Source organism: Falco punctatus (assembly GCF_963210335.1).
Source record: "Falco punctatus genome assembly, chromosome: 7".
Taxonomy (NCBI): domain Eukaryota; kingdom Metazoa; phylum Chordata; class Aves; order Falconiformes; family Falconidae; genus Falco; species Falco punctatus.
In genome coordinates this window covers 3,005,477-3,028,878 of record NC_137587.1, presented here as the reverse complement: position 1 = coordinate 3,028,878, position 23,402 = coordinate 3,005,477, and the positions used below count along the sequence as shown (strand labels likewise).

The window sequence follows — 23,402 nt, the reverse complement described above, 5'->3', positions numbered from 1 at the left end:
TTAACTATGCTACCCCGTGTTACAGGTACATGCAGAACTGCAGGATGGCACAAGCAAACTGATGGCTGTGAATTTAATACTACTACAACTTCCAAAAATAACAATAAGAATTCCTGTGTTTGGATGAAGGGGAAAAGATGCCACTGACAGGGTGGCATTGAGTGGAAGAGTGTCTTATGTAGTTGGTCCTTGGGACCTGGAAAGAAAGACAATGTGGAAAGGCAGCATGGTGTTGACCATAGATCTTTGGCAGTTGTTCAATCAGTATTCTTGGTCAACATCCAGTTGAGGAAACTTCATCCATATTACAGGACTGTGAGAAAATCCTGCTATTGCTAGAATGCTGCCAGGGCCTGGCAGAGCTGATGGATCCTGAAGAGCAGGAATGTGTTTGTTTCAACGTAAGAAAGAAATTTTTTTACTGTAAGAACATCCATTCACTGGAACTGCCTTCCCAGGGATGTGGTAGAGCTCCCATTGCTGTAGGTTTCAGGACGTGATGGAACAGGGTGCTAGGCAATCTCATCTAGGCTCCCTTTCCCACCGAAGGTGGGACCAGGTGATCTTTCCAGGTCTCTTCCAGCCTGGGCTGTTGTGTGATTCCATGTTGAAGCAACAGCCCGTAGAAGGTTGAATTGCCACAAAATAGTGGTAAGAGCTGCCATCTGTCATTATTTTTATTGAAAATAGAATTAGCATATCTCCTTTTGGAAAAAAACATGCCATCAGGACTTAAAACAGTGTTTTCACTCTCCTCTAGAAATCTGCGGTCCCTAACAGAAACAAAGGCTACAGAGTTCAATTTAGTAATTATTTTGTCTGCTTAAGCTTCCTTTGTAATGTCGATGTTTCTGTGGATCTCTGGCAAATACAGGGCTGTTCTGTAACAGCTCTGAGCAAGGGACCTCAGCAGCAAAATGAAGCTTTGTATATTAGGTTTTTCTTTATGGGCTGTTTGACCTAATGAAGAGTTGTGGGGGGAGAGGGGTTTAAAAAAAAAAGGAAAAAAAGGAGGAGTAACAATTTATTGTTTAAGCAACCTCCCCTACCCTCCCCCCAAAAGAAAGATCTGCAGAAATAACAGGGTGGTTATTTACTTTTGCTTTTCAGCCAGAAATGACATAACTGTTTTGCCAACTTTAGACATAAAATTACAAAGATCCTAACTATCTTTTTAAGGGCGAGAGGGGTGGGGGAAACCACCCTCCCTCAGGACATGTTTCATTTGTTAGATAAACATGAAGATGGGGAGGGTGTTTGGAAGTCTAAAGAAACTGACGTGCCATGCTAAATTTAAGGTGATGGCAAATGTTAAGTACGAGGCCTGTGTTTAGGCTGACTTCTTGTTTTTAAAATCTGGAGGCTTTTTGTATAATACTTCGCTATGAAAACTGTTTGGCTACTGGATCCTGCTGCTATCGCATCTGGAGGAAACCAGCCTGCAGCCAGTGAAGATGATTTTTTGGTTGCTTGTACCTATGGGCAAGTGAGAGAGTAGGGAGGTTGTGTGGTGGCCACACGAGGTATCGAGAGGCCAGGGAAGTTGAGTGGTGGCAGCTCAGCACCTGGCTATGCTTCTGTTTAGCTTTTGTGTATTTTGTATACATTGCGTTGTTAAAATATGTTGGGGTTTTGCCTCCTGTATAAGTGAAGCGATTTTTGAGTATAGAGAGTTGGTAAAATGTCCAAGCCTGCAGTGTGATGAAAAGTTTTAGGCAAAACATTTGCCCTGGCTAAGCCCAGAGGTACATCTCATTGGTCCTGCTTCAGAAGAATGTGCAGAAACGTAAGTAGATATGTCTGCTTTGATTGTTGGTCCAGTTGCCTGAACAGCAAGGGCTGACTTCTGTCCTGTTTCTGGACCCCTGGCTAACTGGGATTGAAACGTGACACTGGAGGTTTGTGTGCGCGCTTGGTTAGTCTTCTGTCCCACGCTCCCTACGTTCAACTGGAGCTCGATGTTAGAGTCTTTCATTGAGGCTTCTCGCACCAAGTGCACTATTTCCGCTGGTCTTTGAGGGAGCTGGAGAAAACACACTTCTCGTCTTCATCCTTCCTGGCCCTCTACTGTTACAGATACAGTTACAAGGTAATGTCACCAGAGCTCTGAGCACTGGGAAATAACCACGGGACACCAAGGGTGAAACACTATCCACATTGAAATCATTGAGAAAATTCCTGCTGTCTGCAGGGGGTCGTCCCAGGTTTCATTCAAGCTGTTCTTTTTACTGGATAAAGAGTAGTCACCCAGGATTGGTTCTGCTGGTATTGTTTAGAGGCTGGAATTAGCGTGCTTTCCGAACAATAGTGTGCTTTACTTGTCCAAGTTTAAGACTAGGGTAAATCATCGTTTATAAAATGGATCATTATAGTGACTAGAAGGTTAGTTACTCTAAAGGTCACACAACACAAAGCATTAGACTCACAAAGGTCGTAAATTGGACTGGTTAAGCAAAGTATGTTTATATAATAGTGCTACAGATAGAGGCTAGTGCATATGAGAGTGGTGTTATCTGGGTCATAACATCTCCTTCAGCTTCCAGCAGATTCTGTGGCATGGTAAAAACACAAATCAGAGACGATTGATCAGAGCAGCTTCAATGAGGTGGGAAGAACAGATTTAATACGTGTGTGTGTGTGTGTGTGTGTATATATATATATATATGTAAACTGGTACTAATAGCAACTTTCGAAGATAACTGTGTTTGACAATACAGCAGATTAAGTTGCAGTTTGCAGATTGGGACAGCTGCACTAATTCTTTCTGTGCTGCTGCAGAGCTGTACATCCATGCTGCTATTCAGGAGCTAAAATAGCTCACTTTTACTCTTTCCCCAATGCTCTCATTTATGCTTATCCAGAAATAAATTATTAAATATATTCCCCTAATTTAAGAATTGTTTGCCTTGACGTTTGATCATTTCCTGTTGGTGAAGCTACCCTGGGACATGGTGGAGCGTGGGCCAGGCACAGCCTGTCACTAGTACTTTTACATTTGTCTTTTTCTAGGGGTAATGAGGATGATGATTGTCTTGGTGTACTCCAACAGGAAGGGGTATTGGAGCTTAAAGTAGCTGGGATCAGTGCTTTGGGGTACTGTTGAGGATAGTGGAGAAAAATTGCTTTGGAAAAGGTGATTTAAACAGCAGCTACCTCAGATGTAATATACAGCTAGTTCTGCCTTTATGTATAGTGGTAGGCAACAGCAGGAGGTGGCTTGTCCCGAATTTCCTGTGCTGCCAGTTTAGAGGAACCTGTTAGATTTTTGGGGAGGTTTGTGGTTCTTCTGAGTTGCCTTGTGTTTATTTCTAACAGTTGGATATGCGCATAGATGATGCATTGCTTTTTTTTAGGGATGTCTATGCTGCTTCTTTCGCCTTCTGACTCTACATCACCCGCTCGCCGTCTTTTTTGAGTCAGCCTTTGCCCAGGCCATACCTGCTAAGTCCTTTGAGGATCCTGACCCCTCTGCCCTCTTTCATTTACCTTTCCTTCTCCCTGTTCCTTTTTCACCTTACATTCTTCCTGCCTCTATCCCTCGTTACACCAGATATTGGCCACTTTGTCTAGCTTATACAGCAATACCTCGACATGGATGTTTTCTACTAAACCTTTTAAAGATAACTTGTAGCGGAGATGGGGGAAAGAATAAAAGGTTCTTACAGGCATGGCAGTCTGTGAAGGGAGGTCCCACAACCAACCTGGCTGGCCCAATTCAGCAGCTTGTGGATGTGCTTGGCACGTTGCAGCGAGGTCTTGCAAGCTGCAGTGTAGCAGCTGGGAGCAAGCAGCGGAGACTGACAGGAACCTCCTCAGCCAGTTTTGTTGCAGAAGGAGCTTATCATGGAATTCTTCCGCCAGGAAGAAGTGCATCCCCTCCAAACTGAAGTCTTAGCTTAACTTGCATGAGTGGATGTCTCTGCTGGAGGGAATTCTGCTGTTGAGAGAATTGCACCATAGTTACATACAGTTTTGCAGTTACAGCTTTTCTCAATTAGAATGGAAAATAAGAAAATTTTGAGTTTTTTTCTTTTTTTTTTGCTTAGGTTGCTACAGCACATGGTTCATCAGTGATACACTAGATGTAAGAAATGAGATTAAAAAATTTGGAAATAGTTCAGGATGTATATAACTCCCACTTGGGGCAGGTGTCCCTCTGTACTACTTTCCCTATGATATATTGTTTAATCTGAGAGCTTTAGGTTGGTTAGAATTGCATACAGAAGGAACCGTGCAAAAAAGAATCCAGTCACAGACTAACCTCAGGGGGTTGCTGATTGATAGAATAAGCATTTGTTTAACAGTGATATTGATTATATAGATTGTCTAGATAATGTCAGACAGAAGTTCAGGCATGACCTTTTCCGTTTCGTGTGGTGGGCTATAGCCTGTTGTCTCTCAAGGCAGAGATTTATTAAGAGAATATGTGGGATAATACTATAACTAGTTGCATTCGCACAGGGGTGAGAGTCAAGAGTTGTGTGGAGTATTGTTCTGCAGCTGGGAGAGGAGAGAAAAGGATTGGGAGCTCCTTAAGGTGACTTAAAGGCTGGAAAAAAATGTTGTTGTCAGATTATATATTGACATTTGGACTGCATTTTCTTTTGGCCACTTTGTAGAGTTGAAAATGCTCTTCTCTTTTATATATGTCAGTTATGCATGGGGTAATGTCACAGTTTAATCTCTACAGATAAATAAGAAAGGATTATTTTTTCTTTTCTTTCACTGGAGTCTGATGAAATGTTAGAAGTGACATGTAAAAGATTTGCATCTAGAAAGTTCAGGGTCTGAGAAGATCCTAGATAATTCTCTGAAGTAAAATCTTTGCTGTCCTTTCTGTTGTGGTGTCAGGACTAGGTGGAGCAGCAGCAGCACTGTGCTCTTGGAGACGACTGAGTCTGTAAAATAAAAAGTGTTCTGATACCTGGGATTCCTTGAATGTGGTTGTGACTGGTGCCAAGTCATTTTTCAGCTGATTCCCAAGTCTCTTTTTGGCAGGTTGCTATTTGCCATTGCCTTCAAATAGCCCCATTCCAGGAAACTGCGCTCGATCTCCTATTTCAGCAGCACCAGGGAGGTGAATGGTTCCCTTTGCAGCTGAGTGTGTGTTCATACATTTAGTGTGATCATGGAGAAGAATTATTATGTCGCTTTGTATTTAATGCATTTACCCTAAACCAGATCTCTCAAAATTACCTTTTTTTTCTTTGTTTGTTCCTTTACAGGTGTTACAAGTAGCACCGAATGCTCCTGTGGACGTAATCATTTCACATGTGCTGTCAGTGCTTTTGGTGAATGCACGTGCATCCCTGCCCAGTGGCAATGTGATGGTGACAATGACTGTGGGGACCACAGTGACGAAGATGGCTGCAGTAAGGAAACCATTTTTGACTTGTGTTTGTGGAAATCGAATGCCTTAACTTTCTCCCTGCAGGTGCTTCTTTATAGGCACCTAGTTTTCGTGTGACGAGTGTTTAAGACTGTAGATAACATACTTTTGGCTGACTTCAGTACTTGGTCTAACAGAGCCAGCGTCCACTGATGTAAAGCACAGTGAATGCCCAGCTCTGCCTTTTGCGGTTGGTTTCAGGTAGCTGTTGGATGTGAATGTTTTAGATGGAGAGGAGGGACGGATGGAAGTACCTCTCTTTTCCCACCCTTGCAAAAGTGCTCTGTGAACTAAATTATATGGTTTTGCTGTAAATATTAATGGAAAATAAATAAGCGGCGTGAGGAAGTGTATTGAGGGTGTCTGCCCTCTTAAGTAACGTTCTAGTTTCTGTCTTGGCTGCCCTTACCTTTCCTGGAGGGAAAGGTAAACACTGTAATAAAATTCAATGCTCTTCGGATCTGCTGAGAGAAGTTACCTTGCAGCTACTCTGTATGCACAGTGTCAGCATTCGTGTAGCTCAGCCCAGCCAGGTGAGAACTGAGAAGTGTCACTGTTGGTGGGTTTGGCGTGACAGAGATGAATAGAGAAAACCTCTCTCCCTGGAGCCACAAGTTGCTTTCTTACCTCATCTCTCTGGATTCTACAGACCGTGGTAGAATTGAAGGGTAGAAAAAAAGGCCCAATTTCCTGCAGCTCCTTTCCTGAAAGTTTCCCTAGAGCTGAAGAAGTAAGGCTGCTGTCAATGAACGTGACTGAGGGATTTGTCTTCCTCTGTTGGACGTTTCCCTAGCCTTCCCTGGATTCCATTGCTGACTGCTGTAAGGAAAGGAGCTTTCCTCACCTTTGAGATACTGTTTTGGAGAATCTCTTCTTCCTTAAGTGTGGGAGATCTCAACCCAGCTTTGTGAAAATTTCTTCTCACTTGATGTTTCTTAGAATTTTGCAAATAGTGAGCAACGTGGAAGGCTTGGCTGAAAAATGGGGGTTTGAAAAATAGGTTACCTGCAAACTGAGGTGATCAGTCTTTGGTTTAAAGATGATTAGTGAAAGGGTTACTGGGCAAGGAAGTGACCTTAACTGGAGAAATCAAAGAAAGTGGAAGGAAAACCTGTGTGATTACATCAAACAAAGAAAAGAATTTGGGAACTTGCCATACTTAAGAAAGAGGAGATGAGGAGCTGGGAACTGAAAAGATAATATTAAAAGTCTGAAAAGAGTAGGAGAGAGGAGGCTGGACTCAACGGCACAGGCTGAAAAGGGGAAGCTGAGCAGGAATAAGGGGCTTGGGGAGGTAAGGCATATCCAATAACTAAACTGGTTTTGAGGGCTTCTTACTGAGCACAGGTGGTGTTGTGTTTTGTTTGGGTTTTTTTTAAGTTTTTTTGGAGTAGGGTGGGGGAGAGGAATTGGGGGGCTGGTTTATTGTGTGGTTTTTTGGCGTGTTAGTAGGGTTTGTGGGGGGTGGGGAATGGTGTTTATAAGGGGAAGTCATGCTTCACAAATCCATTGGAACGCTGCGAGGGAGCGAGAGAGTCAGTAATGATTTAGACAGGAGATACTTGTCAATAAGGTCTACTTTGCGCTTCAACAAAATCCAGCACCAAAGGTTTTTAAGTGAAGCAGGTGTGGTAGGATTGGGGGCAGGAGGGGTAAGGCCTTCCACAGGTTCTGGCAGGAGATGGTTCAAAGCTAACGAGTTGCTTGTTCATACAACATATACTTCAGCTGTGGATCTCCTTGCCACAAAACATCGATTCTGAAATTTCAAACGTTCTCAGATAGCAATCAGAAAAGGTTATGGATCTAAAATCCTCTGAGGGCTGTTAAAGGTGAGTATGCCACCTCTTGTTTGGGAAGCCTTTGTATTACAAAAAGAGGCAGATTTTGTCTTCTGAGGAAGAACGTTTCCTTGCATGCTATGTTTTTACACCCTTTCTCTAGGCATCTGCATCTTGGCACCCTGTCTATCTCCATGGCCTGAGCAAGAGGAACCTTTTGGTCTTGCACAGTAGTGCTGTCGTTATGGCATACCCCTAATACTTGAAGGAAATCTGGTCTATACAGATTTGAATGGAAGCTGTGCAAACTAGGAAGTAGTAGTGAACTGCAATCAATCTGCTGGTGCTGTCAGGCACTGGAGTTTGGGAAGTGTATGAAGTAGAGGCAGACAGCCAAGTGAGACAGAGAATGTAGGGACTGGGGTTGACTTCTGCCTTCTTTAATTAACAGTTTCTAACAAGGCAAAGGGAGGGAGAAGACTGAAGCAAAGGGAGCTGTCTAGAAAACAGCATGTGTAAGATGGGAATGTCTGAACATCTTATTCAGAAAACAACTTGTGCTGTAGGTCTCTGCAGTTTGGTGGGAGAAGTAAACCAGCATGTGCAGAGCAGGATTTCACAAGACAGGAGGGGAGATAAAGAGCTGCATTTATACAGAGCAGAAAAGTGATGCAAGGGGAAGGACTAGTATATGAGCTGCATTTTTAAATATTTCATTGTAATAGAATAAATACAAAGAGGGGACCATTTTCAGCTGACAGCCAGAAGTACTCTTAAGTGCAATTCAATGGAAAGAAGAAAGCAAAAATAAAAGTTAAGCAACGGAGCTAAGGACTCTATAGAAATGGTAAGTGCGTGGCTTCACGGATATGCAAGGTTGCAGTGGAGGAGCCCTAGGAACACTTACTCCTTTGAGCCTGCTGGATCTTGTCCTGAGTATCTGCTCATTGCGAGTCCAGGTATGTGGTGATATTGTCAGCTTCTAAGAACTAGATCAGCTCTGCAGTGTAGGATCATGGTAGTTGTCTGTGCTATGTCCTGTCTTGCTTAGATGTTACTGCACTGAAAACTTTTTGCTAGAGCAGATCACTTGCCGAATCCCTCTCTTTTATTTGTCGTACCGGAGCCTTGTGAAGGTGTACTCATTTGTGGCGTTAACCTTCCGTTTGATCTGTTTGCTGGCTGTGCCAAGCATAAAGAAAGCAGCAGGAGTGTGAGAGCAGGGGTGGGGTGTGAGCCCCTTGGAACAGCAGCTACAGCTTTAAATCAGTTTAAGCTTCTTGCAAATCAGCACTGATGCTTGCACATATCACATGAGATTTTCTTCCCTTCCCCGGCCATCTGTCTGTGACATGCATACAGAATTCTGGCTGGAGTGAAATTTTGGACAACTTCTCTGTTGTCCAAACTTCTTTGTTTGAACTTGATTTATTTTTTGTTTCTTTTTAATACAAATTAAAATAAATTAATATTAAAATAAAGGTGAACTTCTTAATGGAAATACTGAGCTGTAGGTTTGAGTTGTCCTGATGAAGTCATCCTACAAGCCACAGATGTATTAAAGTTCTATTTAAAAAACTAGTGAGATTCCTCAAAAACAGTGGGGCTAGTCTTTGTGCTGGGTTGAGCCCAGTGGTTTGTTCTGACTCAAACCTAAGTCTGTGCAACCACGTATATGGACTCTTCTGAGATGCTAGAGCTGTTGGGATTCTTTTTCAGCTGAAATGGAAGTACAGCTCTGAGTTTTAAAGACCGGAATTATAATATTATCAAGTAGATGTTTCTGATCAGAAGTACGGACAGAAACAATTGCAAGGAATCCCACGTTTACACTGGTCTGCTGCAAGCTAGTTTTACAGAGTTACAGGATTTTCTTTTTTCTCCTGTGAATGTCCTAACTTTCCAGAGAAATAAAGCTGCAACCATGCTTGTTTCAAGGTCTGCTTTTCCTTCAGTCTGTCAGCTCATCTGTATGCTGTAAGCTGATATGATGACAAGAATGAGTTCCTGGGAGAGTTCTGTCTACTTCCTTGGGAAAGGGAGAGGACGGGAAGACATTGGACTGCTGGACTCCTAATTAAGCAAGAGTGAGACATGGGATAGGAGAAAAGGTGAAAATTACATTAACAAGTCAAGATTCAATCTTGCATCTGCGTCCATATAGCACTGCATATGCTTGAGTAGTTGATTGGAGTTTACTAAGTTCTCTATTAATTTTTTCTAGTCTTGAACTGGTAATGTATCATTTCAGTCGAAGAATAACAGATAGCTTGAAACACACTGTGTTTGAAAAAAAAAAAAGGCAAGATACTTGGCAGTGAGTGAGAGGAGCTGAAGCTAAGAAAAAAAAGAGCAGACACAGGGAATACTTCTTCCATTTGAGAGGCATTTTCAGTTTTGAGAGAAATTTTTAAAATGTGGTGTGTTTTGGTTTTGTTTCCCCCCCCCCCTTTTTTTTTAATGTTCTGTTGTGAACTATAAAAAAAAATCCCACTTTCTGATTGAGTTGCACTATGTTTTTTTATCAGCTGTTGCTCTTTCTGCACACCCCAGACATTTTCCACCTGGATTGGTATCCTTGGAATGTCTGTCTCCAGGTATTTTCCCATCGTTTTCTGGAGAGCCCTGCCTCTGCTCACCTGGCTGTGACAGGAACAGTTTTTCTTGCAGATCTGAAGCCCTGCCGTGATGGGAGCCAATTATTCCGTGACATGTTTGCTTCCTGCTCTGGATCATGTTTACAAGCCAGAGTTCTGTAGTAATAATAGTAATAAGCAACCTCCCAGCTGTCACGCCAGCCTCGTAGACGTTTCTCTGGTATCAGCTCTCTGGCTCGGTGACAGTGTCTGGCTTGGAAGCCCTTGCTACACATGCACAGAGTAGCTCAGCTGCCTTCCTGCCCTCTGCCAACAGAGGCTGCTTTGGACTGTCCCTAACGCAAGCTGCGTGCGAGCGGAGGAATGGTTTTCATTCTGCCCTCCCGCGTGTCCTTTGAAGTCCAGCGTGGTGTGAATGAGCCTTACTTCCCGTGGCAGGGGTGAAAGGACAACTGAGTAAACTTGGCCTGAGGGTTGAGAAATTGTTCTCTTTCTCCTAAGATATGCCAAATCCCCCTGTAACCATCCCCCAGTACAGCCGCCTTGCTCTGAATTTTGGATCTGTAGCATACGTAATCAGCTTGGAAATGTGTAGCTCCTTGGGACGCAGGCTTGCTTGCTTAGCTCTATGCACGGTGGTACAATACTTTTTCATTTAAAGGGACTGAAGAATTTACTCCTTTTACCTTAAAGCTTAATGGAAGTGGTCCATTGTTCCCATCTCATTGGGAAATGTAGGCAGTTCTTGTTGAGCTACAACTTATTCAGGCCCCAGAGGGTCTCTTCCTTACCAGGAACAGGGCTATCACTGTAGCCTGCTTATCAGTCCCACAGAAGAATTTTTGAGGTCATGTGAGGATAAAAATCTCACGTGTATTTTACTAGAATTAATGGAAACTTTACAAGAATGATCTTCCCTCTTCCTCCCTTCCTATCTGACTTTCACTTAATCACCAGTCATGAGCTCAGATGCAAGAGCTCAGGTGAAGCCTCACTTCTAATCTTCAAGTTTTACTAATTAGGAACTCATGTCAAGAGTTCAAGTTTCTCTTGAAAAGACACCAGTTCCGTATCTGCAACCACACTTTGTCATTTTATTGGGCTTGGAGTTATGCGTGTTTCCTTTAAAAGGCATCAGAATTAATGCAGTGCCCCTCGGGCACAGCGCTTGTGATCAAAGGGCTGTGAAAGATTGGGTGCTGATAGTCTTGTTTTAATTTTTTTCTTTATTTAATTATTTTTTTTCTTTTAGCCAGCAACGTCCTTAAATACTGTCCAGCAAGTGCGATTGGAAACATTTTATGTTATCCTGGAGCTAGACTTTCCAAAATGTAGTTACTAAAATCCCGTGTCTCCTATTTCTTCTGGGGAGTGGACTATCGTCCTTTATTCTTGTTTCTGGACTTACTGCCCACTGTGCTGCAGATCTTGGCGAACAGATCTATGTTTGTGTGTGTATGTGCTCACAGAAGAATGTTCCAAGAAGAAAATTAACTCTATCCCAGCTGAAACCAGGACACACGTACATGAGTGTGGACATACTTGGAGGTCAGGCTGCAGTTGTCTCTTAACATACGTAGCATGAATATTTTTTTTTCTTTTAGTTTGTATTTACTTTTAAAAATTAATTTCGCATTCTTCAGATGACTGAGAGTTTATCTAATTAAACAAGCAGTATTGTTCAAATCACTGTGCTCCAGAGCTTTGAACACCAGCTGCTTGCTGTCCTTGGGTACAAAGCAACCTGCTCACCACAGGCAGCAGGGATGAAGCGTTCAAAGGACAGTGGGACGTGATTCAGTCTGCATTTCACCTTATAAACTTCCCTTTTCCCCCCGCCCTCCCCCTTCCCCTTCTGCTCGGCCATAAAAGAATGCCCTGTGTAATAGGAGTTGGGAGAGGGGGAGGAATAGCAGGCTTACGATAGACCTAGCTTTGCTGAAACCTTGGATGATGTCCAGTGTGACCAAGCAGGGGGATGAGCTCAGGGAAATGGTTGGAAGTTCAAAGGCCTTTTTGTGTTGCTCACTGTCAGTTGACAGATGTGCTCTCTTGGGCTGTCGCTGCCCAGCCTTGCTCTTCCCACCGCTCCCCTTCCTCGAGCCCGCTCCCCATCCTGCCTCTCGGCCCTGCCTGGCGAGGCAGGTCGGTCTCTGCCTTCATCCTGGGACTTGCCTTTGCTCATCTCTTTTAGGAAAATACTGTTTCTTTGCGTGGCTATGGAGCGCTCAAGCTGGAATTGAGCAGGGAAGAGGGGATGAGGCTTAACTGTGTTTACTGTTGCATTTCGTAATCCTGCTATGAGTAGTGGGGAAAGCATGTTGGTGCGATCTGTGATGACTTTCTCATCAGTGGAATCAGTGCCTATGGAGGACTTGCAGCTTTCTCGGGAGGTAATCAATGCCCTTCAATTTACAGGTGGGGGGAGTGCAGCTAAAGAGACACAATTGTCCCATGGTCACGCCAGCTTCAATATCAAGCTGGGAGGAGAATATGGGGGTTCCGTTTCCAGTCTTCTCGATGCAAATCTGGCTTGTCAAGAGAGGTCTTGCCCCACCTCTGGCAGTGAAGAGTTCCTGCTGTTTCATTCGTGTTGCCATGTACTCTTCTGACCGTGGAAGTATGGCGTTTAAAATGAGTTACATGACATAAAGCAATACACTTACCAAATTGTATAGCTGCTCTGCGCCGTCAGGACAAAATATAGCGGAGGTTGTTTGAATGTCCTAAGTGTGACCTCTTAACGTTTGAATTTCCTTTTAACTTCAAATTTCTAAATACTTTGGATATATTTACAACGGTACTAAACATTAACCGTGGGCTAGTGGTATGCCCTCAGCTTTAACTCCATAGAAATAAAAGTCATCAAAATACGAAGTAATAAATGACCAACAGAAAGGCTGAATGATAACAACCCTAGAGCAAAGGGCTGTGCAGTGGAACTGGAGCCCGATGTGTTTAGAATGAATAGAAGGAAACACAGGAATGCTTCTGCGTAGGCAGTTTGCTTTTTAATGGGGAGGAGGGATTGTGGATTGGGAAGGCGGAGCAGGGGAGGGGGGTGCTTAGGAAGAGACTGCCCTGGTGGGAGAGCTGCTCCCAGAATCTCTTGCATTTTCCTTTGAAGCATCTGTTTCTGACCATTATTAGATTCAGGTTACAAGCTTACGTGGATCCCTGCCCTGATCCCATTGGCAGTTCCTCTGGTCTGTGAGACATCAGCCTTCATTCATTAGGTTTTTTTGGTCTTAAGTGGGTTTGTGTTTTTTCTTCATACTTTAAAGGGGAGCTCCTGTAGAAGGGGATTTATTTCCCCCCTGGTGTTGTCTGAGCTGGCACACACTTGCTGTCTGCTGGGGTGGGAATTAGGTTCTCCTTTGTATGTGGCAGTTTGTGTTTCACCCTCTTCCCCCTGCTCCCCTGTGCTCAAAGCTCAATTTTTATATTTAGCAAGGAGTATGAAATTGGCTGAATTGCTCCCTGTAGGGGTGGAATTTCATGTTGTGTCGCTACCTCATGAAGGGATGCAGCAGTTCAGTGGGATAATGGTATCGGCTCTGAACCAGCACTAATGGCCTAACCCTCTGGGAGCCTGAAGAATTCTCCCCTGGAGAGTCAGCATGCAAATTCCCTTCCAGGTGGCTCCTGTGCAGTCCTTTGGTGATTAGTCACGCTGGGACCCGGGAGAGCAGAGAGAAAAGCATATGCTGGGGGGATGGTCTTAGTCCTGAAACTGCAGCTGAGGCCAGGGAAGGTTTGCTCAGCGTGCGACATATGGAAGTTGCACTTGGGGGTGAGAGGGCCGATCTGTGGGACTGACCCTTCTGAATCCAAAAATCCATCTTGGTTTTGTTTGGAAGCAAAGTTTGGAGTGTTTTCTCCTTTTGCGTGACCTGGGGAAGAAAGGGAAGCTCCCTGTCTGTTTTGATGCAGCAGGACAAGGGTGCTCGGGGAAAGCACGTTGTCCAGAAACAGGTCAGCCATTGGAAGACCAGGGTGCTGTCAAACCCGTGGGGTAAAAATGCAGATGTGTGTGCTTCCTCCCACCTTTGTACCTCTCTGGGGCCTCGAAGCAGTTGGATCTGACCTGGAGGTGTATCTGCATGGGGCATCCTGGACATGACGGGAAGAACCTTTTCCCAAGGGCAGTGCCAGATTGTGTATTTTGTCACACAGTGCAGGGTTCAGTGTGGAGAGCAGTGATGCCCTCTCAGATACGCAGATGCCTACACCTGCCATGCTGCAGGAACAGCTGAGACGGTGATCCAAATTTGTGGTTAGATAAAGATACGTTAGAGCAAGCCTGAATTTAACTGCCCTAGTTATTCTTAGGGTGGGAGGCGTTTAGGATGGGCCCTGGGTGAGAAATGTTGGAGGACTTGCTGTGGAAAGCAGTGAATGATTCTGTACGGTATCCTCCATACTGCCTTCACAGGGTGTTGGCAGCGGTCCGGGGCTGGGGGGAAATGGAGGGTTGAGGAAGGTGGAAAAGCTGAAAATGTGACTATTTGTTTTCTTTATTAAATCCTCCTTGTGTGCGTGGCTGCTGTCTTCACCTTCTTCTTTTACCCGCCTCCCTCCCCTTGCGCTCCCACCTCCAGGATCGTGTTGGCAGGGAAGAAGTAGCAGCATAGCAGAGGAGGGCTGGCCCACCTGGTGACAGATGGGAGATGCTGTCAGCAAGCTGGGCTGGGATGAAAGGGTTTCAGGCACTAGCCGCTCCAGCCCTCGCCCCTTCGCATCGCTGAGCGAACCTTGTTCTTTGGAGAACACACCTGTCGGGAACAGTCTTGTGCAGCCCCTTCCCTACCACAGCTGGCAGCAGTTAAAAGCATGAACCTCCCAGGATTGAGTGTTCCTCTCATCTGTGGGGGGAAGGACAGGGCTGGTGCTCCCCCTTGAATTCCAGCTTTGTTGCTCCAGGCCTCTTCAAACACTGTGGATTTGTGGTTCCACTCCATTGCCAGCAGACTCCTGTGTAGGCAAGCATCATCCCATGTCTGCTCCCTTCCTCCGTCCCTTCTGGAGACCTCTAGCAGGGTTTGCACTCTGTTGCCCACACCTGAGGCACAGCAAATTATCCCCAGCAGTGGAGTCCTGCTGCTAAGATGCTCCTTGCAGGTTTGTTAGAAAAAATGCTAGCAGAGTCCCCATGTTGGAACGCACACTGTAGCATGTACCTTACAAAATCCTGTTCCCAAAAGCATTGCTTCTGATGGTTTTCACTCCGAAGAACTTGCTGCGTGATAGAAACAGGATGGACTGCACTGGGAAGCATGCAGGAAAGATGTTGATAATGTAATTTTGCTTGCTATAAAACAAGTGTCGTTATGGGAGGACAGCAGGCTTATGGATGAAAGAGAAAAAAGAAGCCCAGTGGGGGAATTGTGGCGGCTACTTTATTGTGGAAAGGTCAGTACTTCTCTGGGGAGAGGAGAGAATGCCAAGCTACAGACCTACCCTGGCCCCCCATCTGAGGAACAGCTCTTCCTCATCCGTTGAAATTTTATGTCTTTTGTTTCGAAGAGGTGTAGCTCTCCTCCCTCAGGAGGGAGAGAGCTTTGCTTTCAGGAAGGAGGCTGGCTGCAGCTCCATGAGGTGTTTCTTTGCTGTTGCAGTGCTGCCCACTTGCTCCCCCTTGGACTTCCACTGTGACAACGGGAAGTGTATCCGCCGGTCCTGGGTCTGCGATGGAGACAACGACTGTGAGGATGATTCCGATGAACAGGACTGCCGTAAGTCACCGCTCTGAGGGGAGAGGGTGGGTGCAGTGCCTGCCTGCCATGGCTGGGGAAAGTTGATTCTTTTTATTACAGGAATGTAAGAGTTTATCCACTGAATCAGACCTTTGGCTTGTACTAAGTTATACCCCTGCCTCTGATAGAGATGTTTACCTGATGTCCGTCAGCCCTGCCGCCTTGGCACCTGGCTTGCTGTTCAGCTGCGGGTACTGGGGGAGGGGGGGGCTTCTCCATCCAGCTGGAGAACCGTTTATGCCCTGCAGCCTTGCTAGTTAATGTCCCATGAAGCACTTCCCTGAGCTCTGAGCTCTTGGTGTGTCCCCTGTTCATGGAAACACCTAACCCCTGCCAAATCCTCCTGCCCTGCCTGTCTGGCTGGCTTCCTGTGGCCTCAGGTTCCGCTGTCTGATTTTTCTGCTGTGCCGGGCTGTCCCCAGCATCCTCTCCCTTCAAACAGAGCTCCCTGAGGAAAGGGACCTGCTGTAGGGATGCTGCCCACATGGACACCGGTTACCCTGAAAGCTGACTTGACTGGCTGCCGTGTGAGGTGCCATCTTCAAAAGAGCTGCCACGGCAGGCTGCTAGCTGTGAGCGATGCCTTGTGCTTCTACGGATTATTAAAATGGAGGGGAATTTTGCCTGAGACATTGGAGTTCAGCCCTCTGCTTTCCCCTTTGTTGAGGACAAACATTGCTTGTGGTTGGCTTTGGTTAGCAAAAGGTGTTCAGGGATCCACCTCTCCTCCGCAGCCAGCTGTCAGGTCCGTACTTGGCAGCACGTGCCAGAGAACCGGCGTGTTATGTAGCACTGGAGCTTCAGCTTCTCTGAAACTGCCCTGGTCGCTAGGGCTGGCATCGGGCTGCACTTAGGAGCAGAGCAGTTCTGCTGCCTGGTTAAGATGGTTGCAGCTGCTTAATAAGCATCACGCTACAGCCCTTGAATTCTACAGAAGCTGTGTGCATGGTGCTCCAGAGTGGCTTTGGTGAAGGAATCACATCGCAAGAAATGCAAAAATAAAGCTCTCAGCTGTGAAGTATTCAGTATCCAGTATTTGCATGGAAATGAATTCACTTTTTGGTCAGTATGCCTCTGATCTTTGCCTGCCCTTTTGGGTAGGGTGCTTGGAAGCCAGGTTCAGGGGTTTGACATCCTATGTGATGCTCTGGATCACAGGACTAAGCTCAGTTTTATAGTCTATTCAAATATTTTCATAGAAGAAAAGGTATATAGGTCTGGGTCTGTTTGGTCTTCTGTTTTTCAGAAGAAGCTGGAATGCCCTTGTATCTAAGACAACAGTGAAGAAGGGTGTGATCAAAAGTTTTGGAGACTAAGGAAAGGAGGAAGGCAAGATTCTGTGAAGAAGAGACTCCTAGGGGGTTGTTCAGACTAGCACGTAACCAGAGGAGGGTTTCTGTTGGATTGAGGTCCTCAGGTGTTAATTTTGCAGTCCCTTTCCTTTCCCCACTGATCTGCAGACAAGCTTCTCTAGAAGACTGGCAAAGAGGGTGGAATGAGGCTGCAAATATTGAGGTGTCCAGAAGAGGAAATTTACATTTTCTCTCCCTCTTTTCAGTGAACAATTTCCTTTCCTTTGAAGATAGCTTTGGCATTGTGAAAAGAAGGTGGAGATATAATTCTACCAGGAATTATTTGTTAGATAATGATAGGGGCTATTAATTCCTTTTTAAAAAAGCCTGGACTGCCTTTTTTGTGTGCAGGGATCTCTTGAGCGTGGCTTGGGGCTGTGCTAGAATACCAGCACATGGTGGTATTCTCTCTGTCTCTCTGTTCCAGGTACTTCCAACCTGTGTTCTCAAATTATGGAGCCTGCTGTACTATTGACTTGTGGGTGGAGTGGAAGAGAGACACTCAAGAAATCTCACAGTGGCCCTGCACACAATACGATATTCTGTGCTACCCCTCCACCCCACCCCACCCCTCCTAATATCATATTGTTAAGGGAAGGGAAATCAGCTCTCCCAACACCCTGGTGTCCTTGGAAGATGTTGCTCAATTTGTAACACGTCACAGATTTGGTGTTCTGCGCGGTGAATCTTCTTGCCTCGCCTTCACCTTAATCTCCATTGTGTCCCTACAGCTCCACGGGAATGCGACGAAGATGAGTTCTCGTGTCAGAATGGATACTGCATCCGCAGCCTGTGGCACTGTGATGGTGACAACGACTGCGGTGACAACAGTGATGAGCAGTGCGGTGAGTAGCGTGGCCCTACAAATACTGCCCTGCCAGTGCTTTACAAGGGGTTGTGCAGACTCCAACCTGTGCAGTTCTAGGATCCTCTGAGCATGGCGAGGGCTCACAGCTGGCTTGTCTGGGCTGGGCTTGTGGGATATTCCATTCCCAGGGCTGGCTGCTTGGGACCTCAGGCTGTGTGGCTTACCTGCCAGGCAAAAATCACTTGAGGTGTGTTATTCCTTGGCATGCCATTGTGAAGTCCTGCGGATTCATATTGAATCCAGCACTCTGTCAGTTAAATGAACAGCGGTGGTTTTGCTCAGGCATTGCATGACATGGGAATGTATGGTTTAATGAGCAGCCTTGGTTGTGGGTGCCCTAGGAGCTTCAGGAGCATGGTCTGGTGGTTTCCTGGGTACTCTGAGAAAAGCCAAGGCTTTGTTTGCGTTGCTGTCTTTGCAGATATGAGAAAGTGTTCGGAGAAGGAGTTCCGTTGCAGCGATGGTAGCTGCATAGCTGAGCACTGGTTCTGTGATGGTGACACAGACTGCAAGGATGGCTCGGATGAAGAGAATTGCCGTAAGTGCTCTCCTTGCTTTGTAACCACAGGAAATAGCCTTTTGGACCTGCTCCTGTCTTAGGGTTTGGCATGTTTTCTGCAGCAGAGATCAAAAACAAGTTAGTCCTGACTGTACTGGCAGCTATGCCGCCTTCTGTTGCCTACCCCAGAGGGCACAAGAGAACGGTCTATCTCTTGCATTACCTCACAGGCATACTTTGTCTGTGCCTGGCTGTTTCTCTGCGTGACCTTGAGTCAGAGCAGGAGGCTTATGCTTTACCGAATACAAAACTAGGAGTTGGAGGGCAGGGTGGAAGGGGAGAAAACTGTCCCCTTCTTTTTTGTCTTGTCTGATTCCTTCCTGAAATTTTGGAGGGGTGGTGGTGGTTCTGCCCATTGACAGCATCCTCGGGGACCGCACGTTCCCAGCTGGCACGCTGCAGGGCTGCCTGGCTGCCCAGCCTCTCGTCACTGGGATGCTTTGTGCAGGGTGTTGTCCGAAAAGTGACCGACAGGGAAGGGGGGGCCATGAGAGCCCACAACAGTTGCTTTCTCCTCTACCTTCACAGGCTTGTAGCAAGTGGGACAGGCCTCTATTAATGTCCCTTCCTAACCCCCACGGCCTCTCCACTGTGTCTGTGAGTGCTGTCCCCGTCTGTGGAAGTTGCAGCGGTCCCTTCCCCCACCCTGCTTTCAAAGGCATTTTGCAGAATTTGTTCTAGATAGCAGGAAACTTCAAAAAGCTCTGGGAGGGGGATCAGGGCCGCTAGCTCCTGAAGGGCAGGGGGACTGGATGCATGGGGGAGTTGTCTTTTATCTCTCCAGATAATGAGAGTTGGCAGGGAGCCAGGGGCTGCAAACATTTCTAAGCCAGGAAAGGGCTCTAAAAGGAAGCCAGCCTCTCTCCCTCTCCTTTTCCCTCTCTCCCTTTCTCGCTTCCTTGCCACTTCCCCGCCGGCCATGAACAGGCCCTCGGCAAGGGAGGGGAGATGTTTCAACTTTGCCTTTTACGGGAGCGGAGGGGCACCCAGAAGTGGTGCCCCTGCTTCTCTGAGCTGGAGTGCCGCTCCATCCTGACCCGCACTGGTCTCTGTAGGGCGTTTTAAGTAACTCACAAAGCAGCTCGGTTTTGCTACCTCCCTTTCTCATATCTTCCTCCATGTGGTTGTCATCTTCTCCTTATCTCTAATCCTACTTGTCATTCATCTAGGGCAAGGTGGGCCTACATTGTTCTTTTTTATGTGGGTTTTTTTTCTTGTGTGTGTGTGTATTTTTTTTGGAGGTACGTGTGTTGCAACTGAACCACGCTACGTGAGAATTTAAGTCACTGACTTTGTTTTCTCCTCAAGGAGACCCAAGCACTCCTGTCAGGCTCCTTTGAGGCACATGGTAACACACATTTTGATATCCAGCCACTAGATACTGAACTAAAGCTCGTACTGCACACCTGCAGGCTGTGCCTGCTACTTCAGGTTGGAGAGGCAGACTATCAGTCTTTCTTTTCCCTTTTGTTTAATGGATTTATTTCCAGAGCTTCTCAGTTGTAAGATTCATGTGCCTGAAACATGCAGTTCATTCTCTGAAGAGTATGAGAAGAGGCATCAGATTCTGCTGTGTGGGACTCAAAACATTTTTTTTTTTTTATCCCTTCCCACACAATGTACTGTTGAACAGAGAACAGTGGGTAAATCCTTGACTATAAAAGTTTTGTGGGCTTTGGCCAGGGTCATCTGCCTGGCAGTGCTCCTTACTGATAAGGCACGATTTGTTTTGGCGGCAGCTTAAGAGGAAAGGGAAGGGAAAATCCTCGAAGGTCAAGTATAGACCTGGACACCTTGCTGGTTGCTTCCTTCTTTGGGTCTTCAGGTGCTTATTTATGTTAAAATGTTAAAGGAATCATTTTACACTTTAATCTTGCATTCTGACATGCCTCACCCCTTAATATAGAGCTACCTCAAAGGGTATCTTGATTTTTCCACCTGTTTTTGTATCTACATTTTCCAGGTCTAATAATCAATTTATACACTTTCTGGAGGGCACTAAGACGTAGTGTCTCAAGTATAAGATGAAAGATGACGCTCTTGGATTCTTTTTGTTGCTTTCTCATCAACTCTTTCTTCTTCCTAGCCGTTTCCTTCTCCAGAACTTAATGTCTATTGAAAAGTTAGTGTTTATAGACTAACATCCTATGTAAATATTTTTTTTTCTGGATTCTTTTAGTGGATTGTCTGCATGACTGTCTTTATATATGGGTTTAACCTGCCCCTCAGTGAAGCGCAAACAGCATTTAGGTTCCTCTCAATAACTTCAAAGTCCTGCAAAGATGGGCAGCAATGGCTAATTCCTTTCCATTAAATACTTGGATACTTGCTAGTCTGTCACTAAACTGAGAAGACTGCATCTAAACTGGATTGTGCCCCATCACCTCAGGCTTTTTTGTTTTTTCTTTGATTCCCTTGTTAGCATCAGATGTTCCAGCTGCCACCTGCAGCTTGGAGGAGTTCCAGTGTGCATATGGACGCTGCATCTTGGACATCTACCACTGCGATGGTGACGATGACTGTGGGGACTGGTCTGATGAATCTGACTGCTGTAAGTTAGTACAGGGCGATATGCTGGTTCAAGCATCTGAATTGCAAACCTAAATGGACTTTGCATTGGCTGGAGAAGGGTTGCAGTGTAGACAGCAATCGAATTGTTCACACATAAGGTGGCTCTTTTTTGTGTTTTTTTTTTTTTTTTTTTTGTTATTGTTGTTTTGTTTAACTCTGGGAAGTGAGAGTAGTGATGAGAATTGTGTAGTCAGCACACTTCCGTGTACAGAAATTACAGCAGTTTCCAGGAGGAATCTATTCAGGACCAAGTTCCACAACAGTGGAGCGTAAGGGTGGTGCTGAGGGGCTTTGGGGATGTTAACATTGGTCTGAGTTTGCTTTTTATATTCTTTACCACCTCTGCAGCATCTCACCAGCCTTGTCGCTCTGGAGAGTTCATGTGCAACAGTGGCTTGTGCATTAACGCTGGCTGGAGGTGTGATGGAGACTTTGACTGTGATGACCAGTCAGATGAGAGGAACTGCAGTGAGTGCTGGGAACTGGTGGGAAGCGTTCCATTTCTGTGGATGCAGATGAGTGTTTGGGGATGTTGGCTTTGGAATTGGGTCTCTTCTGATCCTTCTTGCTCATCTAATGTTCTTTTTTTGGTCCCTCAGCTACATCTATGTGCACAGCTGACCAGTTCCGCTGTAAATCAGGGCGCTGTGTCCGTCTGTCCTGGCGTTGTGATGGGGAAGATGACTGCTCTGACAACAGCGACGAGGAGAACTGTGAGAACACAGGTTTGGCCTGCTGCCTTGCTGCTTAGAGCTAATGTTTCCATCCTGGAGGTAATAGGTGGTGGAGTCTCTTTTGGATTGCCTCACTGAGTTCATCCTAGAGTCAGCCTAGATCTTCTGTCCTTCCTAAAGAATAGGATCTATAGGCTATCTTATATGCTTGTAAACAGGTGCAGGCCTATGTGCTTAAACTAACTTCAGTGACTGGGTTTTCTGGTCAAATATCAGATCCCTGTGTCTTCCTATCCCATCCCTACACTATGAATTACCACAGACCTCTGAGACGATTCCATTCGGACTTGGAAACATTAAGTGTGTGCAGAGTTGCTACCTTTGTCCAATGGGCTGTGTCTAACTCATGCCTTCTAGATAGTTCTGGATAGCTTTCATGTTGCCTTGTGAAATTGCCAAGCGATTCTAGCAGGCAGTGCTAATCAAAAAGAGCATTTTGTGGAAGTGAAGGATAAAGCCTGTTTTAGAGGTTAAGGGTGTCAGCTTTCCTCTTAAATACTTGCTCAGGAGACTCTCTTTCTAGTAATCATTTTGCATAAAGCCATTCCTTTGTGTACTGGTGGTTATGGAGAGGGGGAAGGTTTCAACAGACCCCAGTGTTATGGTGGGATTCAGGGAATGTCTAGAGTCTTCTATTTTCTTTAAATCCTTCAGGGTGCCTGTAGACCTTGTTGAGGGATAGTCTGTACTGGTCTGTGAATTCATCCCAGTGAGCGGAGGCCAGCTGTGTGTACTGACCCTTCTGGATCAGTGTGTTTTAAACAGTGGGTTTAGGGGTGACAAAAGGGGTTTGTGAAACTTGTTTGAGCCTGTTGAGGAGGGGAGAGTGGGTGTTTTACAAGGACAGCTGAGCTCAGAGGACCTGGGGAGGGACACTCTGTAGCTATTTGAGAGCAGCTGCTCTAGATTGGTCAGCTGTCATGAGTACCAGCGTGCAGGAGGTGGTGGCCATTCTGGAAAAAGCAATTGTGACTTAAAGACAAGCTGGTAACCCTGTTCCCTCAGTCTGATACAAAGGTATGTAGAGGTATTGAAAGAACAGTTGCCACCCAGAAGCCAAGTCAATTTTCCAGAGCCACTGAAATTCAACCTCTCCACCTGAAATCAAACGCCAAGGTGGTCGAGTACAGCTGTTGTTACTGTAAGGTTAGTCGCACAGTTTTGCGTTAGGTCTGTGGTGATAGCAGGTAAAATTTAACTTGGGGCTTCTAAGTGGAACATGTGCTGGCTCATCTAAGTGAAATAGTGTGCTATCTCAGTGTCTCTAGCAACAGTTAAAATCCTGTGTCACCTCTTGGATTTAGAGCAGAATTATATTTTTATTGGCCATAGAGAGAAGATTCCTAGAATACTAGGAGATCAGCTGATGCAAGGTTCTTTATGTTCAGTATGACAAATGTAGTCCAAGTTTCAATATTCTTCATATAAAGCATTCCTGTGCTCTGAAAAGTGAATCTGCATGTGGTTTGGTTTTTTTGTTCCCAGTCTGTGCATCTGTTAGTTCTTATTTGTACTTGTTAATCTTACAACTACCCGTTTCCATGCTGCTTACAGGCAGTCTGTCAATCTAATGGTTTCTTTGCTGATAACTGTGTTATCCTGTTGTCGTCTTAGAATTATCAGAGGGTGATGATTTGAAAACCACTAACCAAGTCAGCCTAAGAGTACAAAAAATAAGAGGCAAGAGGACAGTGCAGTTATTGCTAAAGAAACAATCAGATTGGCAAAGTCCCTACAAACAGTATTACTTTACTTACAAGATTTCTGTAGAGTCTCCCTGCCAACAGCAGAAGTT

General features: G+C 45.5%; 1 protein-coding gene across 5 annotated transcripts in view; it reads left to right on the top strand.

Annotated features, from left to right (window-relative positions):
• The window catches only part of LRP4 (LDL receptor related protein 4), a 97,517-nt gene that overhangs the window by 49,918 nt on the left and 24,197 nt on the right, over positions 1-23,402 (top strand). For all 5 annotated transcript variants that reach the window (XM_080395667.1, XM_080395666.1, XM_080395665.1 and 2 more), the window contains 7 exons: positions 5,226-5,372; positions 15,386-15,502; positions 17,607-17,720; positions 18,165-18,281; positions 20,725-20,853; positions 21,222-21,341; positions 21,473-21,598. In XM_080395667.1, coding sequence (XP_080251793.1) covers positions 5,226-5,372; positions 15,386-15,502; positions 17,607-17,720; positions 18,165-18,281; positions 20,725-20,853; positions 21,222-21,341; positions 21,473-21,598 — 870 coding nt within the window. The remainder of the gene's footprint in view (positions 1-5,225; positions 5,373-15,385; positions 15,503-17,606; positions 17,721-18,164; positions 18,282-20,724; positions 20,854-21,221; positions 21,342-21,472; positions 21,599-23,402) is intronic.